Source organism: Ceratotherium simum, chromosome 27, assembly GCF_057802395.1.
Source record: "Ceratotherium simum simum isolate JZ-2026a chromosome 27, ASM5780239v1, whole genome shotgun sequence".
NCBI lineage: Eukaryota > Metazoa > Chordata > Mammalia > Perissodactyla > Rhinocerotidae > Ceratotherium > Ceratotherium simum.
The window spans coordinates 800,592-822,740 of record NC_141926.1 but is presented as its reverse complement, the minus strand read 5'-3'; the positions used below and the strand labels follow the sequence as shown (position 1 = coordinate 822,740).

Below are 22,149 nucleotides of genomic sequence, written 5' to 3'. Positions count from 1 at the left end.
TCTGTGAGTGGACGGCATGGCTGATGCTGTGGTCTTACACAGGGTGCTCAGAGAAGGGGATATGTAAGCACACCTGATGGAAATAAGGGCACCCAGTGTGACAAGCTCTCGGGGTAGACAGGCAGAGAAGATGGCCATGCCGAGGCAGGAGCAGGCCTGGCACATACTCAGAATGAGCAAAGAGAGAGTAGTGGGGGATGGTAGAGGGGGGCGGTGGCTGCCGTACAAGGACTTGGGGAGCAGCACAGGGATGTCAACTAGAGACCTGAGGTGACCTGACTCGGCCGTGGTGCTGAGCACACCAGGGTGTAGGGTCAAGGATGGAAGCCAGTAGACAGACAGGCAGCTCTGTGAGAAGGACTGGCAGCAGAGGTGGTGAGGGTAGAGCTGAAGGATGGTGGGTCCGAGTCCAAGTGCGTGACCTCACGCCAGAGACAACAGGCTGGCGTCCTGGGAGCAGGGAAGGCCTCGAGTGGGGCAGGCTGGGTGAACATTAGGTTACGTGTTGAGTTGGGAATTGTATACAGAAGTCTGGGATGCAGGGAAGAGGCCTCGGCTGGAGATGCACGAGGGGAGTTGTCAGCGGGAAGGATGGAAAGAAATTACCAAGGGAGGGGGCAGAAGGGAAGAACAGAGGACAGGGAGCTGTGCTGAGAGGGAGGGGGCGGGGGAGACACAAGAGAGAGGGCTGTCCTGACGCAGGCAAAGCAGCCATGACTCCAAGAGGAAGCCAGGCCAGTGCCAACGCTGCCGTGGGTCAGAGAGAACCCTGAACACCCCGACCACACAGTGCATCCGAGACAGGTCAGCACTATCATCCACCCCACTCAGAGGTGCAGAAAAGGGACCCCAGGGATCTAGGCAACTGCAAAAAGTTTGTTGGACCCAAATGAAACCCAAGGAGACGGTTTTTGGAGAGAACACCCCATAACACCCCAGGGAGGATGAGGTGCACCAGAAGACCTCGGCACAGTACGCTGCTGCAGCCCCTCCATATCCCCTTCCCCCGGGGTCCCCACTGGGAGGCCCCTCTCAAGAGGTGATACAGCCCTGCATCGCCAGGATTGGAAAGCCTAAGCAAGGACCTGAGCAGGGCCCCGAGGAGCCAGACGTGCTTGGGGTAACCGGAAGGAGCAGAGGCAAGGGCATGCCCAAGGGCCACAAGGAGGGAGCCTGTGAGAGGAGACTGGAGGGCGGGAGGTGGAGTCACTAAAACGCTGCTGCAGAAGACAGAGGGTGGCGGTGTGAGCGAGGCAGCAGCAGGAATGACAGGGAAGCAGAAGGATCTGGACACAGAGGAAACAGGTGGGGGTGGGAGTGAGGCCAGTGTGGACCTCTAGCTCCACCAGTGAGAATGGACGTGGTACGTCCTTAAACCATGAAGACCAGAAGGAAAAAGGTGATTCCAAACAAAAGTCGATTACCGGGACACTGAGTGTCTCAAGGAGAAAAGGCGTGTGAAATCAGAGCATGTAGAGTAAGTCACACCCAGAACTGGAGGGACAGATGACCTTCAAAAACACAATCCTGCATTTGTCTTCACTTTCTCTGATTCCACCCATTTCCCTCCAAATACACACGTGAATCCACACTCTTTCTAAAGCCAGGTGGGGCGGGGGGCACTTAGGAGGCCGTGCAGCAGGCCAAGCACTGACCTGGTACAGGAGATGCCCACTTTCCCTGCATGGCCCAGGTCCAGGAGGCCCTTGGCCAGGTTCTCCTCAGTGATGGGGCACTCTGCGCTGGGCGCCAGTGCCCTCAGCCGGTCATTCACGTCCACACAGGGCGCCGCAGGGAAGGCCCGCATCTGGCGCCTCAGTTTCTTCCGGGCTGTGACAGCCTCCCTCCACCTGGAGGACACATCAACATATCATCACTGGGTGTTTTAAAGGTTCACCACAGGGACAAATGCAAAGACAAGCTCCAGCACCCTCACACGGAGAAACACATTTTTGGCAATATGTTTAGGTCTTTTTCAGCAATAATCCTCAAACTGAGAAATGAATCAGAATTAAAACTCAGGCATGGGGAAGGCCTGTATCAAATGAGTGGTGAGGAGCAACGAAACTACTCAACTTAAGAATGAATGCTAAATGATCTTTGGAGGCCAACTTGGCAACAAATACAAGATACATATACCCTTTGAACTAGCCAACACCACTGACAGGAATTTATCTCTAGACACGTGTGAAATATTTGTACAGAGACACTCACTACAGCACTCTCTGTCATGGCTAAAGAGAGAGAGCCAGGTGAAAGTCCATCACCAGGGGACCAGCAAGGTCCTTCATGGTGCATTCTTGCAGTGATCCTCCTCAATGCCACTGCAACGAGCAGGAGAGCCCAACATGCTGCCATGGTCAGGCCCTGCCTCATATCAAATGGAGTAAAGAAAGGCTTAGCACAGAGGAGGGAACATGCTTCCATCTGTGTTAACAACCACAAAAAAGGACAGAAGGTTTCTGGATGGGTACACAAGCAGCTGCTGCTCCTGAGGAGGACGACGAGGTCTCTCATGGAACGGAGACTCACTGCTCACTGAATTCCCTTTTATCTGGTTGCAACTGCCAAGAACACTATGACTTATCTTAAATTTTGCTATGAAATGAATCACCATACAACATTCATAACATAAACCTAATACTGACATCCTCCTGCCCAGTTGAGAAGCAGTGGCTGTGACCAGCACTGCAATGCCCACGGGCCCTGCTCAGTCACACGCCCTCTTGCTTCCAAAGGTAACCATGATGCTGAGTTTATGTTCCTTATTAGCCTTCTTTTCTTTAGGATTATACTACTATATATAAATCCAAAACAGTCTATTTAGTTTGAATATACATTGCTTAAATGTTGTATACATTTCCCTAAGAAGTGCTTTTTTTCACTATAAATTATGTTTTGGAAATTCATCCATGTGGGTGAATATGGCTATAATTTGTTTGGCTTGTTCACGGCCATCTCTCTGTGTCTAGCACAGTGGGTAAACGACTATAAATACTTGTCAAAATACAGAACTGGTCCCCCCGCACCGCTCCAATCTAATTCCTTACTTACCCAGTTTAGACCCTTGAGTAAAGAACATGTTACATGTGTGTATAATCGACTGTTTCTGAAAGTATAATCTTTGTAAGACACTCTCCCTGTGGGCATGGACTCACCGCTGGAGATACTTGCAGAAGCACTGAAGTTCCTGGAGGGTCTCCTTTGCCATCTGGAAAATTTCCTCCCCGAGAAACAAATCCACCAGGTGGGCACAGACATCCTCACAACAACGGGCCCTGCGGAGCCTCTGGTCTGTCTCCACTGCACTCCTAGGGAAGAGGGCAATCAGCATGGGAGACACTGCACCCAGGGCCCCACATACCGAGGGCTTGCCTTAAAAGCACAAGAGTCCACGTCCTTAATACTGAAATATAGTTACTTTTTTGCTGCAAGAGAAGCTCTAAAATTTTCATTTTACTTAATGTACAGACACTTGGAATGATAGAGAAAACAGAACAAAAGTGGTACAGGGTACTAGATCATAGGTCCAACAGGGCCCTTGTAAATGATCAAGAATAAACCTTTATCTTAATAAAATACTTAAAATTTTTAACTTTTAAATAACCATTAAGACAACTGCAACAGCTTCTCATCAGCAATATCTGATGCTTGCAATTAGAAGTGTCACAAGTACGTCAGAGCTAGCAGCCTGTGGTCATGTGGTGGTGGCCTCAGATAAACCAGTATCTAAGAGAGAGCTTTTTACAACAAAATTCTATTAACCGAGGGAGCAAAGAGGACTTTATCAGATATATTTAGTGGCAAAATCAAAGGTGCTTAAACAAGCCAGACCCGTTTCCAACAGCCATCCTCTGTGACGGATGGAGACAGCCCTGGGGGTGAGCTGCCGTCCAAGTCTCCCAGGACTGTGGAGAACAGCACTTTCCCCATACATCAATGAGTCCTAGGTTTTACTTATCTCCTAACACCCTGCCTGGGATTAAGAACAGAAATACATCCATCATCTGTCAGGTCTCTTGCTTACAGTAAACAGGGACATAGACTCCCAATTAACAGAGAAAGAAAGAAACATGAATTAAACAATACACTTCTGCCTCCCGGCTGTGTCCCCATCTGCACGGGAAGCTGCAATCTGTACTAACGTCCATCACCTTCAGGGCCATGTCAGGGGAGTTTAAGTACAAAGACAGACTTCCCTGCACAATTGAACCTTTTTCTCCCCGAAGCTTGGCATTAAAATTAATAAAGTTCGTAAGTGAGAAAGCTCAAAGAAATCTTTTAACACATGAAACAAGGGACAGAATCTTCTAGGTGAGAAAAACTACGTAAGTAAGCTGGCATGGAGACTACCAATGAATTCTTTTGCCGACAGACACATCCCTGCACCCAAGGCAGGGCCCACAATGAGGATGAGACTGAAAGTGAGGCCCTCTCTGGAAGCAACACACACACAAGTACAGGGATGGCATTTCAGTTTTGGTATCCAAAAGATATGCTCTTGTCAAAAACAAACCCAGCTAGCTTGAACTGCACCAGCCTGGCCACAGGGCCTTAGTCACCCTGCACCTCACCCGCACCCCGCACTGCAGGACAGTGCTTCTCTTACTTCAACTCCTGGGAGCAGGTTTCCCTCACGCATTCCACCACCACGAGTTCCGTCAGCTCTGCAGCCAGGCCCTGGCTCAGTTCACTCAACACCAGTTCTCTCTCTTGTTTCAACCTAGGAGTAAAACAAAAAAAAGCACAAGGGTAATGCTGAAGAATAAAAACAAGTGTCATCACGCTCTGTGACCTTCCAAGTAGGGATCTGAGATGTGCTGCCTGAGTCGGCAGGCCCGACCCCTCTGATCCCATCAGACAGCCACAGAGCCGCCCCCACTCCAGCTCTTCTGACCTCCACCCTGTCCGCCACGTCAGCTAGGGAGGACTGCTGCTCACAAGGTGGGTGCAGCCTTGAGACCCGCACCCACTCCCTGGGCACAGGGCACTGGGTGTGCCATGGTCTGATCCTAGTACAGGGGACAACAGCAAGAGCGTCCTAGGCCAGGGCGGGTTCTCTCCTGTGTCCACATGCTCTGACCCCCATGTGCACTGCAGGGAGGAGACACACTCACCTCTTCTCTTCAGCCTGCCGCCTCTCCTCCTCCTTTCGTTCTCTTTCCTTAGTCACTTCTTCAGCTGCAATGTGCCTCAAAATGCCTGTGGTTGCAGCTGTTAACAGCTCCTCCATAGCAGCATTGGAAACACTAGACAGAGCAAAGTGGATACCGTTCTAAATAAATAAATAAATAAAAGCCAAGCAAACCACATAACTAAACTTCTAACACTGGCAAGGAAAAAAAAATACTTAATTGGCTTTTAGCATAAAAATTTAGCCCATGGTTGAAAACACAGACTCTATCAAAACTGACTCATGAAGAAATAGAAATCTGAATAGACCTATAACTAGTAAGGAGATTGACTCAGTATTCAAAAACCCCTCCCAACAAAGAGAAGCCCAGCACCAGATGGCTTTACTAGTAAATTCTACCAAACTTGAAGAATTAACTTAAAGAAGAACTAACACCAATCCTTCTCAAACTCTTCTAAAAATCTGAAGAAGAAAGATGTGCTAAACTTCCTAACAGTTCTATGAAGCCAGCATCGCTCTGATCTGATATCAAAGCCAGGCAAGGACACTACAAGAAAACTAAAAAGTAACATCCCTTATGGATATTGATGCAAAAATCCTCAGCAAAATACTAGCAAACCAAAATTAAGCAATACATTTAAAGGATTATACAACTTTATCAAGTGGGATTTATTCCTAGAATGCAAAGATGATGCGACAAATGAAAATCAATCAATGTAATACAACCACATTAATAGAATGAAAGAAAAAGAACCCACATGGTCATCTCAACTGATGCAGAAAGAGCATCTGACAAAATTCAACACCGTTTCATGATTAAAATACTCAGTAAAGAATAGAAGGGAACTTCCTCCACGTGATAAAGGCCATATAAAAAACAACCACAGGGGCCGGCCTGGTGGCGCAAGTGGTTAAGTGCGCGAGCTCCGCTGCGGCAGCCCGGGGTTCGCCGGTGCGGATCCTGGGCACGCACAGATGCACTGCTTGGCAAGCCATGCTGTGGCGGCGTCCCATATAAAGTAGAGGAAGATGGGCACGGATGTTAGCCCAGGGACAGTCTTCTTCAGCAAAAAAAAAAGAGGAGGATTGGCAGATGTTAGCACAGGGCTGATCCTCCTCACAAAAACAAACAAACAAACAAACAAACCAAACAAAAACACAACAGCCACAGCTAACATCACATTCAGTGGTGAAAGACTGGAAAGCTTTTCCTCTAGGACCAGGAATGAGACAAGGGTGCCCACTTTTGCCATTTCATTCAATACCATATTGGAAGTTATAGCCAGAGAAATTAGACAAGAAAAGTAAAAAACATTCAAACTGGAGAGGAAGAAGAAAACTTTGTTCACAGATGATATGAACTTGTATATAGAAAATCCTAAGGAATCCACTCAAAACCTATCAGAACTAATAAACAAGTTCAGCAAGGTTGGAATACAAGGATCAAACACAAAATCAATGGTATTTCTACACACTAGCAATGAACATTCTAAAAATGAAATTAAGAAAATTCCAGGGCCGGGCCCGTGGCTTAGCGGTTAGGTGCGTGCGCTCCGCTGCTGGCGGCCCGGGTTCGGATCCTGGGCGTGCACCGACGCACCGCTTCTCCAGCCATGCTGAGGCCGCATCCCACATACAGCAACTGGAAGGCTGTGCAGCTATGACATACAACTATCTACTGGGGCTTTGGGGGAAAATAAATAAACTACACTGGTCTTTAAAAAAAAAAAAAGAAAATTCCATTTACAACAGCAACAAAAAGAGTAAAATAATTAGGGGCCAGCCCCATGGCATAGCAGTTAAGTGCGCGTGCTCCACTGCTGGCAGCCCGGGTTCGAATCCCGGGTGTGCATGACGCATCGCTTGTCAAGCCATGCTGTGGTGGCATCCCACATAAAGTGGAGGAAGATGGGCACAGATGTTAGCCCAGGGCCAGTCTTCCTCAGCAAAAAGAGGAGGATTGGTATGGATGTTAGCTCAGGGCTGATCTTCCTCACAAAAAAAAAAAAAAAAAAAGAATAAAATAATTAGGAATAAATTTAACCAAGGAGATGCAAGACTTAAATGAAAACTACAAAACATTGCTGAAGGAAATTAAGGATGACCTAAACAAAGGGAAAAACATCCCATGTTCATGGATTGGAAGACTTAATATTGTTAGGATGTCAATATTACCCAAAGCAATCTACAGATTCAATGCACTCACTGTCAAAATCCCAAGAGCATTTTTTGCAGAAATAAGCCCATTCTAAAATTCATATGGAATTTCAAGGGACTCCAAATAGCAAAACAATCTTGAAAAAGAGAAACAAAACTGAAGGACTCACACTTTGTGCTTCAAACCTTACTACAACTTACTACAAAGCTACAGTAATCAAAACAGTGGTACTAGAATAAAAACAGACATAGACCAACCGAAGAGAGTAGAGAGCCCAGAAAGAAATCCTCACATACCTGGTCAATTGATTTCAAACAAGGGTCCCAAGACCATTCAATGAGGAAAGGACAGTCTTTTCAACAATTGGTGTTGGGAAAACTGGATACCCACATACAAAAGAATGATGTTAGATCCTTATGTTACACCACATATAAAAGTGAAATAAAAACAGATCAAAGACCTAAACTCAAGAGCTAAAACTATAAAACTCTTAGAAGAAAACACAGGGAGAAATCTTCATAACACTGGATTTAGCAATGATGTCTTGAATGACACCAAAAGCAGAGGCAACAAGAGAAAAAATATATAAATTGGACTACATAAAAATTTAAAACTTTTGTGGATCAAAGGACACTATCGAGAGAGTGAAAAGACAGTCCACAGAATGGGAAAAATTACTTGCAAATCATATACCTGATAAAAGATTAATCTCCAGAATATAAAAGAACTCCTACAACTCAACAATAAAAAAAAAAATTCAAAAATGAGCAAAGGACTTGAATAGACATTTCTGCAAAGATGATACACAAATAGCCAATAAGCACATGAAAAAGATACTCAACATCATCAGTCATTAGGGAAACGCAAATCAAAACGACAATGAGACACCACTTCACACCCATTATGATGGTTATTATTTAAAAAAAAAATGGAAGACAGCATGTATCGGCAAGAACGTAGAGAAACTGGAACCCTTGTGCACTGCTGATGGGAATGTAAAATTGTGCAGACACTGTGGAAGACAGTTTGGCAGTTTCTCTAAAAACAGATCATCTGAGCCAGCAATTCCACTGCTAGGCATATATCCATAAGAACTGAAAACAAGGACTCAAACAGTTATTTGTACACCAATGTTCACTGCAGCATTATTCACAATAGCCAAAAGGTGAAAATAACCCAAATGTCCATCAACAGATGAATACACACACAGTGCTGTACATATACATGTATATGTGTCTGTATATATTTAATGGAGTATTATTCAGCCATTAAAAAAACTGAAATGCTTATACATGCTACAACATAGATGAACCTTGAAGATATTTTTATGTCTGAAAAAAGCCAGACACAAAAAGACATTACTGTTACAGTTCTACCTATATGAGGTAGCTAAAAGAGGCAAATTCATAACGAGAAAAGCAGAATACGAGTTACCAGGGGCTGGGGAAGGAGGACAATGGGAAATTACGGTTTAATGGGTATTGTTTAATCTGTATAAGTTTCTGATGAAAAAATTCTGGAAATAGATAGTGGTGATGGGTACACGCCATTGTTAATGAACTTAACATTAATGGCATTAATGCCATTGAATTGTACACTTAAAAACAATTAAAATGGTAAATTTTATGTATATTTTACCACATTAAAAAATTAAGCCCATGGAAATCATACTTATTTTTAGTTCCATCAAATAGAAAGTATGTATACAACTCCAGTATAAAAAAAATGAATCAAATTTATCAACTGATCCTTTTGTGTAATCTCCATTCATATAGGTGAAATATCTTTTCTTATCATTGTGTCACTTTATGTGTACTAGGATTTTTACAAGATGTTTGAAATCCTTAAGAAAGTCTGATTTACTAAATTTATTAATTTTAATTAGATTTACAAAAGTTTCTTAAGAGCTTACAAAGATTTTGATTATTAAATTTATTGTCTAAGGAAGTTTCATCGTGGTATAAAACACAAATGGTATAAAATGTTTAAAGGGATTTAATCTGTCAAATTTATAAACTGAGACTTAATCCAAGATCAAGTAAAGTGAGTGTTTTTAATTTTTAATAGAGAATTTTTTACTAGATTTTTAAGTCGTTTAAAACTTAAAGAAAAATAAGTTTTTAATTTACAACTTTAAAATAAGCCTGATATTGCTGAAAAAGCACACACGAACAGACGCTACATGTCAATGACAAACAGAAGGTCAGGAACATGAGAAATTACACCCGCCGAGAGAACAGGACCAATATTTAAGCCCACACAAATGGGTAGCTGCGATCTCTTGTTGAAGACTGAGAGCAGCTTCATGACAGAAAATATCTGGAGGGACAGGGTGTGGCCCGAGCGAGTGCAGACCGCCTGAGCAGGAGGAGCGCCACACTTACCCCAGAGCTGTGGCTGCGAAGGCCGCCCCCGCAGCGCCAACCTCCTCGCAGTCCCTCTGAAGAACCTCCTGGATGAGCTCATCCACCACCTGCGCCAGGTCCTAAGGAGGGGCCAGGCAGGGGTCAGGCGTGCCGTGCGGGCACTGAGAGACACTGCCTCAACCAGACCCCGCTGATAACCAAATGGTCTCACGCTACAGCCTTAGGGTACTGAAGGTCCTCCCAGAACCTCAGAGAGGGAGACCAGACGACCTTCTCCTGGAACAGCTCACCCAGGGCAGAAATCCCTTCCAGAGCTTGTTTGAAGGCGCCCAATGACCCTCGCACAGGGGTTGGGTACACTGCTTCTGGAAAAGTTTCCTGCTAATGAATGAAAGCAGCCTTCTGGAGAGGACGCGGCAAGCCTGCTGCCTGCTGGACAACGGCCATGCAGGCGGCCCTGATGCCACCTCACATCAAACACCCTCAGTTTCTGTGGCCATTATCCTGCTCTTCTCAGGCCTCCTTGATCCCTCAGCGGGCACAGTGCCCAGCGCCTGCCCAAGCAACAGGGTGGCAAGATTCAGTCCCACAACCTGTGTGGTGGACAGGCCCTACTTGACCAGAGGGGCACCCCTGTCAGAGGGCACGTGCACCCCAGGGACACGCCTGTCAGCGGGCATGGGGACCCCAGGGACACACCTGTCAGCGGGCACGGGGACTCCAGGGACACGCCTAACAGCAGGCACACAGGCCCCAGGAACAGGCCTGTCAGCGGGCACGCGGGCCCCAGGGACACGCCTGTTAGCGGTCCCACACGTCCCTAGTCCACGTGTCCACTGACTGTCTTGAATGAGCAGGTGTTGAGCATCACGTCGAGCAGACACCCTGCATAAGAGTGCAGGGTGGCGTAGGGTGGTGCAAGGATAGAAAGAACACGGACAGGCGTGTCTGCGGAGCCCCCAGCAAAGAAAGCACTCAGTGCAGGACAACACTTATTGTACCAACAGCATTAGGTCCATAAAACCCTCCAGTTCATTCTCTAAAGTTTCAACTGTAACCTTTCAAAGAGAAACGCAGGCAGCAAGCTGGGGAGCCGCATGTAGTCCCTGCTCTCGGGGCCGCAGGCTCCTCATCTGAAAGACAGGCTCCAGCCTGAGGGCCAGGGTCCTGAGACCCACCATGGCTGGAACCTTCCTGAGCCACACATGCCACCACCTCAGCAGGTTCAGTCTACAGATGACGGTCAGACTAGACACTAGACACTGCTAGACATCTGTGCACAGCGGGTTCCTCAGAGCCCTGGTCTGCAAGACTCCTTACCGTGTCAGAGTACACAGGCGCAGGCTTTGGTGGAAGAAGCTCAGGCTGCACAGGGGGCTGGAAGGGGCTGGGCGCCACGCTCGGGGCTGGTGCCAGTGCCGGCAGGTGAGGCAGAGAGACCGGTGCAGGTGGTGGGGCAGGAAGAGGCTGTGGGAGGAGAGCGGGCGCGGGCACGTCTGCCTCTGCACCACTCTCCTCTCCTCTCTCCCCACCTGGAAGGGAACAGACAAACATGGGCACTAAGGACGACCCCTGGGCCACCCACAGTGACCACTAGGGACTGGCCACCTTCCCTGAGCAGACCACACGTCATGGGGGACAGTGGGTGCTTCACCCAGGGGAACCAAGCCCCATGACGTCAAGGAGCCATTCAGGCGGCTCTCGGGAGGAAACATCTAAGCACTGAGCAGACACCCACATCCCAGCCCCCAGAAGAAGACACTGCTTCTAGCTCATGAGAGGCTTCCTAGGGGGAAACACAGCGAGTTCCCTCCCGCAACTGCAGCTCACTCACCTGCTGCGTCCAAGCCAGGTCTCTGAGTGCCCACGGGCAGCTCGGCGGCCAGGCTCTCCCCAACATACTTGTTCTGGGAGTTGAAGCTGCACACAGGTGTGTGACGAGGGACGGGGGGCAACAGCCCTCCATTCACGATTTCCCCAACCGACACGGTCAGCTTCCTGGTAATAAACACCGACTTCCTGGCCTTGGATAACCCCTCTGGTTCCAGGAACGAGGACCGGTTCAGCTCGACACAGCTACCCAAACCACAAGGAACCCAGAGAGGTGTCACAGAGGTGAGAAGCCAGCCTTCACCTTCTCAGTGCCTGGCAGCATGTTAGAAGCCTCACCCCGCCACTGTGTCACCACATGGCCACATGGAAACAAGGAGGGAAGGTGGCAAAGGCTGGTCTGCCGGCTAGGCCCACAGCGCCCACCACTGCCAGCCCTGGCGTTTCTTTCTGACATGGGAGCGCCTGGCCTAGTTGTTAACAGCCAGGTGTGAAGCAACGCACACCTACATACTCCTGGCTCATTCCAAAGCCGCCACATTTCTGTGAGGACAGGACTGCAGGTAGCAGGCAAACGGGGGCCAGCGGTAAGGAGCCAAAGGAGGGAGGGGCTGGGGAAACACCAACTCAGGACACGAATGTTGTGTGTCATGGTGCCATTTTCTGGGAGGGGAACCATGAGTTACATCAGGCTCTCAAAACACTCTGCTCCACAGCAAAGGAGAAGCCCCTGGCCTAGCCCACCAGCGCCTGTGTAGACTGTCAGAGAGGGATCAGCAAATGCCATCATCACACGACAGAAGAAGAAAGGCCCTAACCTTTACCTTTAGGTTCTTTACTAATTTGTGAAAAGCACTGATTTTTGGAGTCACAAGTAACTGGGTCTGAGCCCCAATCTGCTGATGAACAGTGTGTGACCTGGGGATGTTCCCAGCCATTCTGAGCCCCATGTGTTCACCTGTTCCCAGGGAGGCAGCACATGGAACGTGCCTTCTCTAGGGCCTGGCACGTGGCTAGTGTGGCCCAGCTGGTTATCAGGGATTTACTAAAAGAGAAAAAGGAGAGAGGCCCACAGTTCCACTCTCAGCTCTTACCCCTCAGAGACGGCGAGCCCGTGGTAGTTGAGGAAGTCTGTGGCCTCTTCGCAATCTCTGAACAACAGCATGCGCACCACGCCGTCCAGGGGAAAGGTGGTGGACCTCTGCGTGCTCACCGTGTATGCAATGTTGAGCGCTCGGAGAGCATCCTTGCGAATCTAAAAGGAGAAGCCAAATGACTGCAGTCTCAAGGGTCACGGTCACCCCACCGCCACGGAAATGCCACATGGGGCAGGGGTCCTGCTATCGCTCAGTCCCCTGGAAAACACAGGGGCACCACAGGTCCCAGACTTAAGGATCATCAGGCCATGTGCTCAGTGGAAGATGCCCAGGAATGCGTGCAAAGAAAACAGTTTCACACAAAGGAAAAGTTAAGCCAAGAAGGCTTTATTTACAAGAAAAACCAGGAAACAAACCACCCGGAAACAGGGCATGGAAAGTAAACTGAGCAGCATCCACTCAACGGAAAGCTGTGCAGCTGCTAAAAATTATCACGGCGACAATGCAGTGGCGTGGAAAAACACGTAACATGAAATTCAGAGAAAGACTCAGTGACAAAATTCTTTCACAGTATTATAAGAAGTGCTTTAAGAAAAGAAGACAGAGCAAGCCCTCGCAGTCTAGGGGTTAAGATTCGGCACTCTCATTGCCACAGCCTGGTTAGTTTCTGTCGTGGAACCACACCACCAGTCTGTCGGCTGTCATACTGTGCCAGCAACTCACGTAGAGAACTAAAAAGCTAACAACTAGGATATATAACCATGCACTCAAGCTTTAAAAAAAAAAAAAAAAAGACAAAGGAAAAACATGAAAATGCTAACAAAATCATGTTTGGGTGCCAGGAGTCTGGGTGACTTTTGCTACTCCTCCTCCAGCGTTCTGTAACCAATTCAACCAGTATTTATCAAGGGTTTCCTATGCACCTGGTATTGTTACTGCCGAGATACAGCAGTGAACAGAACAAGACGCCTGTCTCCATGGCCCACATGTCAGGGAGAGACCAACACTGAACAAATGGATACATAAATAGCAGAGTACACCTAATGCTGATAGCGCGACAGAGAGAACAGACAGAAGAGGAGGACAGGGAGCAGATAGGGGGGGTGGTCAGGGTGGGCCCTGCCGAGAAGGTGGCAGCCAAGCCAAGATCTAGAGGAGGTGAGCACTGTATGGCTCTCTGAGGAGAAAGAACAGCAAGTGTAAAGGCCCTGAGGCAGGTGAGTGCTGGGGCTGGAAGTGCAGGAAGGCATCGGTGCAGGTGGAACGGAGCAAGGGGGGGAGCAGGAGAGGAGGTCCAGGAGACAATGGGACCGTGTGGGCCACTGCTAGTGAAACACTTCGTTTTTCTAAAGAAAAGGCACTCAGATTTCCTTTTCATTTAAAGTTATTGAAATGGGCACAAATGGTCAATGGTTTAACAACATTAAATAATCATTTTAAAAATATTAACTATGATTTATTTATCAACTGTACTGAGTTCCCCAACTGGCACATTGTTAGAAATCTTTTCATTTGTTCCAGAATTTCAGTTCTGTTGAACTGTCAGATCTGACAATGAGCAAGCTTACGGAAGATCTTTGCCTGGGATGTGACCATGGGTTTAGGCACTGTTTACAGGAAGACCTGGTGTGTGACCAAAGAGGGAAAGTGCCCAGAGTCACAGACCCAGCTGGGCAGGGCCCTGAGATCCACCAGGCAGGCTCCTCCCCACCAAGTGGACCCCAGGCAGGCAGCCAGGCAGGCAGCATGTCCTCACACCCCTGCAAGGGGCAGGGGTAGCACAGCACAAGCAAGGCGAGGGGGCATGCTCCCTGAGGTAGGTGGGGGCTGCTGTATTATCATCCCCAAGTGTTCTCAGGGGCTGGGGCCGAAGACCTGACTTGGAAAATTCCAAGACCAGGAGTTTACACTCTATGCGAAGCCCCAGGTAAGAGATGGTCTTCCCCCTCCTTTGTAACCCCAGTGTACAGCACAGGACGCAACAAAGAGCAGGCACTTAAGATATTTATTGAAATGAATTTAGCATCATCAGGCTCAGTCCAAAAATTTAGATTAATAACACTAAGAATTTCTAAGTCAGGGATTTTGTGTGTGCAAGTTTTGCTTTTTGGTTTCTTTGTTTCCATGGAAGATGATAGTGCTGAACTCAAGTTATATCTTTCTAAAGAGACTTCTCTTATGTGAACCATAAGAATAGTATTTTCCATTGCATGGCCTTTTCCATTGGTGATCAATGGTGCCAACCCCTGTAAAACGGGGTAACACCAGTAACCCCCTCGGGGGGCTGCCACAAGGGTTGCACAAGAGTTAGCCCAGGACCTGTTGAAATGTTCTTGGAATAGAGAAGCACCTAAATATCACAAGTAACAGCCCACTTTCTTCCAATTCTGCAAGTACAGCGATGTTACTCACCTGGTTAAAGTAACAATGCAAAAGACAAGCGTTTAGGTAAGAAGCCGACTGGACCAGTTTGAAAAATCTCACAAAATTATTACTGTTCAACGCAGCAAAAGCCTGAACAGCAAACTTCACCTCAGAGGAGTTTCTAACAGCAGGATGGAACTGTTGTACTTCTCTGTTAATTAAAGGAGAGAAAAGGGGTTACAATTTTATTTTTAACTAGGCAAAATTTCCATGAAAATAGATCTGATTAAAAAACTAGATTTCAATCATTCCGAGAAAGAGGGTCTTAATAGTGACATGTGCCATTATACTCATAATTTATTAACTTCAAAGCTGCCACTCTTGGGCTGGGCTGGTAACAAAAGTTTTCTTTAAAAAGATGATGAATAAAGTAAATAATTTCAAGCAACAATTTAAGAACTGATTATCAAAGAGTTACTTTAACTCTTTAAAAGACAATTGACTGCCGACTGTGTTTGATGACAATGTCTAATAAACAGAAGTTAACTGTATTTCGTTTAGAAATAAACTGATTTGACTGAATTATTCAAGATAGGAGACAAATACCTATCATATATGAAAAGACCACATAGCCATTTCCCATAACTAGTTTATCTCCAAGGCTTAATTTTAAAACTTAAAATCAATCACACATCTACATACACTGCAACAAGGTTCTTGGGGAAAACACTAAGCTAATAAAAACTTCTGGCATAAATAAGAGAATCTTGGAACTAAAGGGGACACTGGCTGTCATGAAGTCCAATTTACCAATGAAAGGAACAGAGGCCCAGTGGACTCTGCCATGTTTTTCATATAAATGTCTACATATATATCAGACCAGGGTTTAAAATTCATTCTTTCTTAGGCCGGCCCCATGGCTTGGCGGTTGGGTGCGAGCACTCCACTGCTGGCGGCCCAGGTTCGGATCCTGGGCGCGCACCAACGCACCGCTTCTCTGTCCATGCTGAGGCCGCGTCCCACATACAGCAACCAGAAGGATGTGCAACTATGACATACAACTATCTACCAGGGCTTTGGGGGAAAAAAGGAGGAAGATTGGCAACAGATGTTAGCTCAGAGCCGGTCTTCTTCAGCAAAGAGGAGGATTAGCGTGGATGTTAGCTCAGGGCTGATCTTCACACACACACAAAAAAAAATCACTCTTTCTTAACATCCCATCTTTAGCATTTTTGTTTCACACAATGTTTTCCTCTCCTATTACTTAGATCTTTGACGAGGTGTGTGTACAAACGTGTTAAAAGAAACACACCTGAGACAGCAAATTGCTAACAGCTCTGATAGGGCGCCCTGGGGTTCCCTGTCCTGTTCACTCCCATGTCTTGCTCATCAGGCCAATTCCTTCCTCCTCCTCTCTCGCTGACAAGGAGAAACTGTTCTCAGAAAGGACTGGGGGCCGACTTCAGATGTGCTGGTGTCAGTCTGCGTCCCCATCCTTCTGCTCCTGGCAGCTCAGCTCAATAGACTGTACAGCCCAGCCCAGGTTTCTTACTATCATCCCAGCTTTTAATACCAGAGAAAACTCAGCACTATCAGCTACTGCTAATCCTAACAACTCTTTCCCTCTTTAAACCTTGCCTTTCCATACATCTTAGGCTAGCTTCCAAATTTGAAAATTCACCTTAGGATATCCCCCTTGTTGAGATTGAGCAGAACATTGTAGCCCTGGAACTCTGCTTCACTGGCACAGAATACGCCCTTGTTTCTCAGGTCCTGGTACATCTCCTTCAGACTCTGAAGGCACTTGGTCATGTTCTCATTGTTGATCTTGGCATCAAAGGATGACATGGGCTCCTCACACATGAAGTGAGCACAGTGGATGTGAAACCGGGTGCATTTCTCGATCAGGGACACTGTCACAGGGTCACACAGGTGCTGCTGCGTGATGTCCTGGCCACAAGCGAGGGGAAATATTACACATACACACACGTTTGATACACACATGGACCTCATACACAGCCAGGTGACCTGGTACGCACACACACACCTTATATGCACATGGGTCTCATATACACACAGATTTCATGCACATATTCCCATGCACAGAGAATCAACTATTAGAAAAATCATGCTTATTACCCAAGTTTCTCATATTTCAATTTGAAACAAAGCCCATGCAGCACATTTTAATAGAACACTGTAATGATTTTAAATTAGTGTATTTTTTCTTACAGATGAACTATAACTGAGTGAAATGAAAAGAACTCTCACATTCACTTTGGAATTTACATGCACTTTCTAGCCTCCTGACGGGAAGCGGCCGATACCTTCCGTATGCCCCGTGTGCGGTTCCACACGAAGTCATACCAGTCCCGCAGGCTGCCCTCCTTCTGGTCCATGATCTGGGTCACCAGGTAGTCCATGGTCCTGCTGAGCACTGCCGAGGGCCGCAGCTCGTGCGGCAGGGGCTCCTCCTGATCCGCGGAGGAGCGGCTATACTCCTTCACAGCCGCCGCGTGGTCCACCTAAGGACAGGGAGTGGGGACAAGCTGCTGGCGGGCAGGTGCTGGGCCAGCCTCCCAGCAGCGGTGCCTTAAAACAAGGAGGGAAATCACCCACACTCATACAAGATCAACACTGCAGAATACCACTGTAAAATATAAAACTTCTGTTTGACGGTGATAATTAAATTCAAAGACAAAATAAACCCATAAACTTGTTTTTGGCAAATACGACAAGGAGGGAAGATGTGAGGCCATCACCTCAAGAAGCAGACGGAATGTAAGTGAAGGCATACCTGCTTGGCTCCAAGCACAAAGGTGTGACAGGTAAAGGACTTTAAGACATTTTAAAGGTCTCAGCCCCGCTCAGACATCAGATTAAGCCTACATGGACCAGAAACAAAACGGAGACCTCAGTGAGGACTGAGGGGGCATAGCAGCAGCAGGGGCTGGGTGGGGCTGGGACCAGCTGCCTGCAAGAGGCCTGGAGTCACATCTTCCACCTTCAGAAAGAGGCTGAAGACATGTGGCTGAGGGCAGAAACAGAGACGTCCACAGGACTGCGCCCTGGGCATCCGCTACAAGCTATCGTCACTGTCTCCTGCGGCAGGAGCCCTGGGCCTCTGCCGTGACTGCTGCTGCCCAGCTGGGGACTCCACATGGGCAAAGGCAGCTATAAAACCACCAGCCGGGAGAAGAGGAGAAGCCCATAAGCAAAATTAACAGAGAGTAAAAGGATCTAAAATGACGTAGATTTCTGGGGAAACAATTTGGGAACATGAACTGACACGTTCAGGAACCTTAAGAAAGGTCGTACCCTCTGATACAGTACCTTAATTCTTAAGGTGTATCCAAAGGATATAATCTAAACGCCTTAGAAGCATTACACACAACATGTCCAACAGAATTATTAATAAAATTGAAAAATCAGAAACAGCATATCTAATGATTGCAAAATGGGGAGTTTTGACAGAGCTACATAATCAAATAATATGCTGTCATTTAAAAATGCTTATAAAGAGTTTATTATAACAGAAGAAAATGCTGATAATTTTAAATGAAAAAGAGTCAAACAAAACTCTATCTCGAGCATAATCCCAAATGTCAAAGTACAAACACAGGAAAGGACAGGAATAAAGTTGTGAAAAGAAAGAAGAAATGACAATTTTTAATCCAGGAAGCAAATCTGCATCTATACCCACACCTTAGGGTGCCATGTGGCCCAGCCACCGCCCATGAGGTAGCTCAGCACACATCTCACAACACAAAGGATCTGACGGGACTGCTCACGGCACATCCCCACCATCCCATACAGACCCGAATCAAGTATCAATTTGTACAGAAATTACGGAGAACAAGCCTCTCCTCCCCTGCCCACCCCACCTCCACCCGATGATTAAACACGGGCAGCGGCCTGGAGAGGAACCCCAGGGGAACAGGGGGCTCCACCTGGTCAGTCCCCGGGACCACTTCAAACACGCTCAGCTGGCTCCGGGTCTCCCGCATGTACCGCTCCTTCTCGGGACACATGTCCGGGCACGTCCCAACAAAAGTCCTCGCTTTGTCCAGGTCGGTTCTTTTCACCCGAGCTAAATGACATCAGATAAAAAGTTAAGAGTGTACCACAGTTACCAGGAACCAGAGAAGTGCATTTTCATAGTGATAAAAGGAAAAATAAAAATAAAAACAAACATCACACACAAATTACAAAAGAAAAGGCAGAAATATTTTTGAATTTAACAATCACTGGGCCTTAGAGAAAGAAAGTGCAGCCTATCACTCGGGGGACAGGGCAGGCAGGCCCACGAAGACCTCAGGCCTTCCCTCCCCAGCACTCAGGTCCTCACTGCACACCACAGGCAGGGGCTCCTGTAACCAACTCAATGACAATCACGCTGCAGTATGTTTTAAAAGAATGAATTTAAAAAGTAAACATTCAAGATATACCAGTATTTTAACACTGTCAGTACTTCATTGTTTTTAATATAACAAGAATCACATAAAGGAAGTTACCTGGGTCCTGACCTGAACAAACCACTATTATTACCCACAGAATTAAACAGTTACAAAAGCATCTTTTAAATGAAACAGAATGCAACAACTTCACAACTCCAAATATACATATCTAATTTTTAGGTGGCGTAGCAGTGAGGAGCACGCGCTCTGCTTTGGCAGCCCAGGGTTCGTAGGTTAGAATCCCGGGCACCCACCAACACACCGCTTGTCACACCATGCTGTGGCAGCATCCCATATAAAAGAGAGGAAGGTGAGCATGGATGTTAGCCCAGGGCCAGTCTTCCTCAGCAAAAAGAGGGGGATTGGCATCGGATGTTAGCTCAGGGCTAATCTTCCTCAGGGGAAAAAAAAAAATTCCAATACCTGGTAATAATTTTATTTGGAATATAAAAATCACCGTGTCAATGATATAATATACCATGGTAGCTTTTATTACCACGTTAAGGAGGTGCTGTGATTATTCCACTTATTCACAGCTTTTAAAAGGAGGAAAATCCTACAGCTAAAATTTAATTTTAAAAAAACTTTGCAAAGAAGAGCACAAGCGCTTTTTCCTTTTATTTTTGGTCACTGTACATATTTTTCAATGTTAATAGAATATTTACTTTTTGAATAGGTAATACATTCACAAAGTTCAACAATCCAAAGGTAAAAAAATGTCCAAAATGGAACACCCACCCCCACCTTGCTCTGCTCTCTCCTGACAATCAGAGTGAGCAGACCCTTTCGCATCTCCCATAACTATTTTATGCACACGTAAGCAAGTATACTTACATATACATGGTAAGCATATGACTGACTCTCACACACACACACACACACACACTCTTCCCCCGTTTTTGTACACAAATGGTAGCACACTAGGTACTTCCTGCATTTCACTTTTTCACAACAAACCTTGATGACGTTTCCATCAGGAAACCCCAGTCGTCTTTCAGACTGTTTAGAATCCCACTGTGTGGACAACCAGTTTACAATCTCTGTCATCACAAACCACCTTGTGCAAAATCACACACACGTGCACTATGTTTGTGAGGTACGCCCCTAGACATGGAATGCTAGGTCAAAGGCACGAGTTTTCTTAAGTCTCAAAGATACTGCCAACTTGTGCTCCTCCACAGGAGTGCAGCCCCCCAGCCCAACCTGTGGGGTGTAATCTACATCTCCCACTGTGTGACAGCCAACTCACGACACTTCCTTTTCTTGCAGACCCCTTAGTCCTTTCCCACTACATTTGGTCTTTTTCATACTAACTTCTACAATACTTTCTGTATCAGAGAAATCAGCCCTTCATCTGTGATATGAGTTACAGATTTCTTCCCCTAGATTGATATTTCTTTTTGAGTTTTATTTGTGGTGACTTCTGTCAAACAGAAAATTTTGGTTTTTTTTACGTTTTCTGAATGTCTAAAAATTGTCCTTTAAATTGTTTAATTTAGCATGGATCAATGGTTTGTAGACTTCCTTGCAAAATAAAATAAAATTAAAAACATATCTGCATTATGTCCATGCCTACATTCACGCCTCAGGAGACTAGCAAACAAGAAAGACCATATGTGGCACATCAGAGGCCCAGGACTCGACGATAGTGGAGCCGCACAGACGGGTCATTCCTGCTCTCAGAACTCTGAGGAGATGACCTTGTCATGACCTTAGCAGGGTCTCTGGACCTCTGCCAAGAAGACCCAACATACCTTGCCGCATAATTCTGTCCCTCTGGTCAAGTACGCGGTACTTCTCCTCAGACGTCTCAGCCACGGTGCCTATCAGGGTACTAAGGGAGGACACACACGGCCCGAGACCCTCAGAGCCCTCGGAGGCCTCATCAAAAGGGTCTCCTTCCAACTGGTGGGCCTTCAGAAGACTTGGCTTCTTCACTGGAGAGCTACAAAGAACACAACACATTAAGGGCCTGTATCTATCAAGCATTTGTATCATTTCCACTTCCAAACACTTCTCTTATCTTTCAAGGTTTTCTGCTCCTCTAAAGCCGACAAACTTACAAGCATTGAAGTGCAATGAACCTTGATAATGCTGGTGATGTGCACAAAGGTGTTAGTTATATTAGTCTGTGTTAGTTACCATGATTTTAGAATTTTGAAATATTTTATACTTTTTAAAAATGAGATGAGCCCATTTAAACAGCTGAAATGAATATTTGTAGATTTCTATTTCAAAGAAATGAAATTCAGCCTGAAAAAGAACACACTTTAACACCATGAGGAAATATCATGCCTACGTGTTTTCACACATAAACACGTATCATTTCAGCAGAAAGATGTACTAAAAAGAAGTGGGCGTTCTCACTCAGCTTCCTATTTTCTAGCAGGCTTTCAACATTCTGTGAACTCGAATGCTGAAGGTATGACTGGTTGAGTGAGACAGGAAAAGCACAAAAAAATCAGCAAATAAACTGCTAATTACAAAATGGAAAGTGACAGAAACGACACACTGGCTAAAATATGTGAGGAAGGATATTATAGAAGACCTGTTGCAACAGCCTGATGTGAAGAGGAAGTTGGGATCACGCAGGGAGGGGAGGGCGACAGAGATTCCCACACAGAGAGGCCGTGTGAAGCGCACAACCAAGCGCCAGCCTGACCCGAGGGCCACACACACGGCTCCCCAATTATAACGTAGCTGCAAGGGAGGGCGCCTCACTGTAAGGAAGCTGGACCTACAG

The 22,149-nt window shown here is 46.4% G+C and overlaps 1 protein-coding gene across 2 annotated transcripts in view; it reads right to left on the bottom strand.

Annotated features, from left to right (window-relative positions):
• MCM3AP (minichromosome maintenance complex component 3 associated protein) overlaps window positions 1-22,149 on the bottom strand; it is a 49,234-nt gene that overhangs the window by 20,764 nt on the left and 6,321 nt on the right. For both annotated transcript variants that reach the window (XM_087417894.1, XM_087417895.1), the window contains exons 6-18: window positions 21,161-21,351; window positions 18,900-19,039; window positions 17,277-17,474; window positions 16,631-16,899; window positions 14,998-15,160; window positions 12,583-12,743; window positions 11,493-11,734; window positions 10,979-11,190; window positions 9,677-9,777; window positions 5,118-5,249; window positions 4,610-4,723; window positions 3,159-3,311; window positions 1,656-1,850 (exon numbers count right to left, since the gene is read on the bottom strand). In XM_087417894.1, the coding sequence (XP_087274020.1) occupies window positions 1,656-1,850; window positions 3,159-3,311; window positions 4,610-4,723; window positions 5,118-5,249; window positions 9,677-9,777; window positions 10,979-11,190; window positions 11,493-11,734; window positions 12,583-12,743; window positions 14,998-15,160; window positions 16,631-16,899; window positions 17,277-17,474; window positions 18,900-19,039; window positions 21,161-21,351 (2,271 nt within the window). The remainder of the gene's footprint in view (window positions 1-1,655; window positions 1,851-3,158; window positions 3,312-4,609; window positions 4,724-5,117; window positions 5,250-9,676; window positions 9,778-10,978; window positions 11,191-11,492; window positions 11,735-12,582; window positions 12,744-14,997; window positions 15,161-16,630; window positions 16,900-17,276; window positions 17,475-18,899; window positions 19,040-21,160; window positions 21,352-22,149) is intronic.